This window comes from Panicum hallii, chromosome 3 (genome assembly GCF_002211085.1).
Source record: "Panicum hallii strain FIL2 chromosome 3, PHallii_v3.1, whole genome shotgun sequence".
Lineage (NCBI taxonomy): Eukaryota > Viridiplantae > Streptophyta > Magnoliopsida > Poales > Poaceae > Panicum > Panicum hallii.
The window spans coordinates 21,547,804-21,552,561 of record NC_038044.1 but is presented as its reverse complement, the minus strand read 5'-3'; the positions used below and the strand labels follow the sequence as shown (position 1 = coordinate 21,552,561).

Below are 4,758 nucleotides of genomic sequence, written 5' to 3'. Positions count from 1 at the left end.
GACCTGGGCCTTGACGCCCAAAGTTATGTAAACCAACTTTTAAACTTTTGAATTTTGGACGGGAGGGCCTTTGGTGAGGAAATTTGAAAACGCCCGACTATTCCTAATATAGGGGAAATGGGAGAAGAGTATGCAATTGAGTGGATTCGGATCACGCTAGTGAGCGGAGGCACCGTTGCCGCTGGGGCGTGGGTTTCCTACAATCTGACCAACTCTACTCAGAGCGCGCTCCCTCGTAACTTGTATCCTTTTGCCCCGATTGTAGGAATGGGTTGGCAGTAAGGGATTTTGAGTGGGTATGGCCCTGGTAGCCCCCGAGTGAGGCCCGACCCCCTACCGTGGTTGGGATCGGGCATCACTAAAAGAGCAACAGAGTGAAAAGAGAAATTCTTCACAGCACCGCTCGACCATTCAGCATGAAAATTTACATAGCATGGAAACTACTAAGGGTAAAAGTGACGTAGTTGTTCGATGTTCCAAGTGTTGGTGAATACTTCACCCTCGGGGGTCTATAGCTTGTAGGTGCCTGGCCGGAGAACTTCGGCGATGATGAAGGGCCCCTCCTAGAGCAAGGAGAGCTTGTGATGGTCTTTGTTGCTCTGGACGAGCTGTAGCACCAAGTCGCCAACGTTGAACACGCAGCCCCACACTCGACGGTTGTGGTACCGTCGCAGCGCCTGCTGGTACATGGCCGATCGAAGTAGTGCGACATCGCATGCCTCGTCGAGCTGGTCCATCGCGTCCTCGAGAGACGCCTCTGCTCCTTGCTCGTTGTACGCCCTGGCCTTGGGCGTTCCATAGTCTAGGTCGGTCAGGACCACTGCCTCAGAACCATAGACCATGAAGAAAGGGGAGAAACTGGTCGCCCGACTGGGGACGTCCTGAGGCTCCAGATAACCGCGGGTAGCTCGGTAACCCACCGCCCAACGAATTTCTTCAATCGGTTGAAGATTCTAGGCGTGAGCCCCTGTAAGACCATGCCGTTCGCTCGTTTGACTTGCCCATTTGTGCAGGGGTGCACCACGGCGGCCCAATCAACTCGAATATGGTAGTCATCGTAGAACTTGAGGAATTCCTTTCCCATAAATTGTGTACCATTGTTCATGATGATTGAGTTCGGTACTCCCATGTAGTGGATGATGTCAAGGAAAAATTCCACGGCCTGCTCAGACTTGATCATCGCAATCAGCCGGGCCTCGATCCACTTTGTGAACTTGTCCATGATGACGAGCAAGTGTGTGTAACCCCCGGGCACCTTCCTAAGGGGCCCGACCAGATCGAGTCCCCAGACCGCGAACGACCACCTCGTGCGAGCCGTCGAGCCTCCGTTTGGTCAGTAGGGACCACCTCCCGGAGGAGGTAATCGAGGTAAGGCCATCTCCAGTCGACCGGAGTGTCGGGCTCCACCGCCAACTCCTCATCAAGCTGCATGAACTCGGGGTCAGACAGGGTCGGCAGTTGTCCAGCCCCTGAGCCAGTGGCAGGCGGCTCGCCCTCGGCCCGTCCTGGCTCCTCATAGCAGATCGAAGGTTTATGGTGGTCGCTGGTGAAGATGCCAAGCAGGACAGGCTGGCGGCTCGACGCCATTTTTGCCAGCTTGTCGGATGCCTCGTTGAGTCATCGCGGGATGTGGTTGAGCTCGAGGCCATCGAACTTATCCTCCAATTGTCTAACCCCTTGGCAGTACGCGGCCATCTTGGGGTTGAGGCAGCTCAACTCTTTCATGACTTGGTCGATGACAGGTCGAGAGTCACCTCGAACGTCAAGTCATTGAATGCCCAGCTCAATGGCGATGCGCAGGCTGTTGATGAGTGCCTCGTACCTAGCCACGTTATTTGAGGTGGGGAAATGAACGCGAATCACGCACCTCATGTGCACGCCGAGTGGGGAGACAAAAAATTAGGCCCAAGCCATCTCCCTGCTTCATCAGCGATCCGTCGAAGTACATCGTCCAGTATTCCTCGTCGACGGCTGCCGGCAGCATCTGGGTCTCGGTCCACTCCATGATGAAATCAGCGAGCACCTAGGATTTGATAGCTGTCCAAGGGGCATACGAGATCCACTGACCCATGAGCTTGAGGGCCCATTTCGCTACCCTCCCGGTGGCGTCTGGGTTACGAACGACCTCACCGAGAGGGAAAGATGTGACCACTGTCACAGGGTGTGACTCGAAGTAGTGGTGCAGTTTCCGTTTGGTGATCAAAATAGCATACAACAGCTTCTGGATCTGGGGGTAGCGAGTGTTGGCATCAGCCAGGATTTTGCTTACAAAGTACACGGGGCGTTACACATTGAGGGCATGCCCCACATCTTCACGTTCCATGACAAGGGCCGCGCTGACCACCTGAGTTGTTGCTACAATGTAGAGTAAGACTGGCTCTTCATCGGATGGCGAGACCAAGATTGAGGCCTTTGAAAGGAGCGTATTGAGATTTTCAAGTGCCTCCTGAGCCTCAGAGGTCCATGCAAAGCAATCGGTCTTCCTTAGAAACTGATCGAGAGGGAGACCTCGCTCACCGAGGCGCGAATTGAAGCGGCCGAGGGCTGCGAGGTATCCTGTGACTCGCTAAACCCCCTTAAGCTTGTGGATCGGGCCCATTTTGGTGATGGCCACGATCTTCTCCCGGTTGGCTTCGATGCCGCGCTCGGAAACAATGAAACCTAGCAACATGCCCCTCGAAACCCTGAAAACACATTTCTTGAGGTTGACCCGAACACCGTTCTCCAGGAGTCTAGCGAAGGCTTACTCTAGGTCCGCCACTAGTTGGTCGGCCTGTTTCAACTTGTCTACGATGTCATCCACATAAGCCTCGACGATTCGCCCGATGAGGTCCCCGAAACATCGGAGCATGCATCGTTGGTACGTGGCCCCTGCGTTCTTCAGACTGAATGGCATGGTGACATAGCAGTACGATCCGAAAGGGGTGATGAAGGAAGTCGTGAGCTGGTCGGACTCCTTCATGGCCATTTGATGGTACTCAGAGTATGCATCAAGGATGCAAAGGGTTTCGCACCCTGAGGTTGAGTCGACTACCTGGTCTATGCGAGGCAAAGGAAACGGATCCTTTGGGCACGCCTTGTTGAGACTCGTGTAGTCAACACACATTCTCCATTTCCCACTCTTTTTTTGTAGAAGAACGGGATTGGCTAACCACTTAGGGCGATACACTTGCTTGATGAATCCGGCCGCCAAAAGTCTTACAATCTCCTCATCGATGGCCCTGCACTTCTCCTCATTGAAACAGCACAGACGTTGCTTGACCGGTCTAGAGCCTGGCCTGATCTTCAAGGCATGCTCGGCAACTTCTCTCGGTATGCCCGGCATATCCAAGGGATTCCATGCAAAGATATCCTTATTGGCGCGGAAAAAGTCGACGAGTGCGCTTTCCTATTTGGAGGAGAGCGCAGTGCCAACTCACACCTTCTTGTCCGTGGAGTTCTCAAGGTTGATGAGAAACCTCCTTCACGCCCTCCGCAGGCTCGAAGGATCTGGCAGCCCGATTGGAGTCTGGCGCCTCCTCCGCGGTTTCCTTCCTGATGGCCGCAAGTTCCTTGGAGGCGATGACCGCTGAGGCGAGCTCACAGCTCTCAACCCGCACTAATAGGCGCACTGGAAGGAAGAGCCGATGGTGATGACCCCGTGCGGGCCCGGCATCTTGAGCTTTATATAAGTATAATTGGGGACGGCCATGAACTTCACGTAGCATGGTCACCCCAATATGGCGTGGTAGGATCCGTGAAACCCGACCACTTCGAAGGTGAGGGTGTCCATCCTATAGTTGGTCGGACCCCCGAACGTTATGGGCAGGTCAATCTGCGCAAGCGATATCGCCTGCTTTCCAGGCACAATGCCGTGGAACGGCACCCCGGATGGCCGAATGCATGACCAATCGATGCCCATGGCATCCAGGGTCTCCACGTACATGATGTTGAGGCAGCTGCCCCCGTCCATCAATACCTTGGTGAGGCGCTTCATGCCGATGCTCGGGTTGACCATGAGTGGGCACCTCCCTGGTTACGGGACGCTACTCGAATGATCGGACCGGTCGAAGGTGATGGCCGACTCCGACCACCGGAGAAACGCAGGTGTCACCGGTTCGGCCATGTAGACCTCCAGCGTGTGAGCTTCTGGTGGCGCCTGGACTCATAAGCAGCTGGGCCTCTAAATATCATGAGGTAGCCGTCGGGATCAAGGAAGCCATCATCCTTTCCCTCGACGTCGCTGTCCACTGGCTCAAGCCTCTTCTTTTCCTCCCCCTTCTTGGTACCTCCCTACAGGTACTTCTTCATGAGGGCGCAGTTCTTATACAGATGCTTGATGGGAAAGATGTGGTTCGGGCATGGCTTCTCCAGCATCTTCTCGAAAAGATCAGGGGTCTCCCCGATGGCCGCCCTGCCTCCCTTTCGGTCAGCGGCAGCTATGAGGGGGCCCCCGTTGTTCCTCTTGTTCTTCTTCTTCCTTGGGCGGTTCGAGCCTGAAGCGTCCCCCCATCAGGGAAGACTTAAAAGTGATGCTTTATCAGTCCTAGGAGGCTGATAACATTTTTATTACATCAGATGGTACATCACCGTACAACTCTACGCGGTAATGGGCAGTGAAGCGCCACTATCGCGAGGATTACAACTAAAACCCATACTACTACACTGGCTACGAAAAGAGGGTCATCAGAGTCTTGCGCCATGCGGAACTCCAGCGGTGGCCCTAGCCACAGGCAAGACTGGGTGCAGGATGAAACCCTACTCGACGTCTTCTGGGAT

The 4,758-nt window shown here is 54.6% G+C and overlaps 1 protein-coding gene across 1 annotated transcript; it reads right to left on the bottom strand.

The window, feature by feature from the left end:
• Positions 1–563: 563 nt before the first annotated feature.
• On the bottom strand, positions 564–1,222 carry LOC112885339. Its single transcript, XM_025950977.1, has 2 exons — positions 977–1,222; positions 564–881 (listed from the first exon to the last, which is right to left on the bottom strand). Exons 1-2 carry the CDS (start codon positions 1,220–1,222, stop codon positions 564–566), a joined length of 564 nt encoding a protein of 187 aa, XP_025806762.1.
• Between the last annotated feature and the right edge of the window lie 3,536 nt (positions 1,223–4,758).

Excerpts from the sequence above, each read along its gene's own strand:
- LOC112885339 (XM_025950977.1), bottom strand. The coding sequence starts at position 1,222 with ATGGACAAGTTCACAAAGTGGATCGAGGCCCGGCTGATTGCGATGATC. Across the intron at positions 882-976 it reads TCAAACGAGCGAACGGCATG|GACGTCCCCAGTCGGGCGAC; the intron begins GTCTTACAGGGG and ends CTGGAGCCTCAG.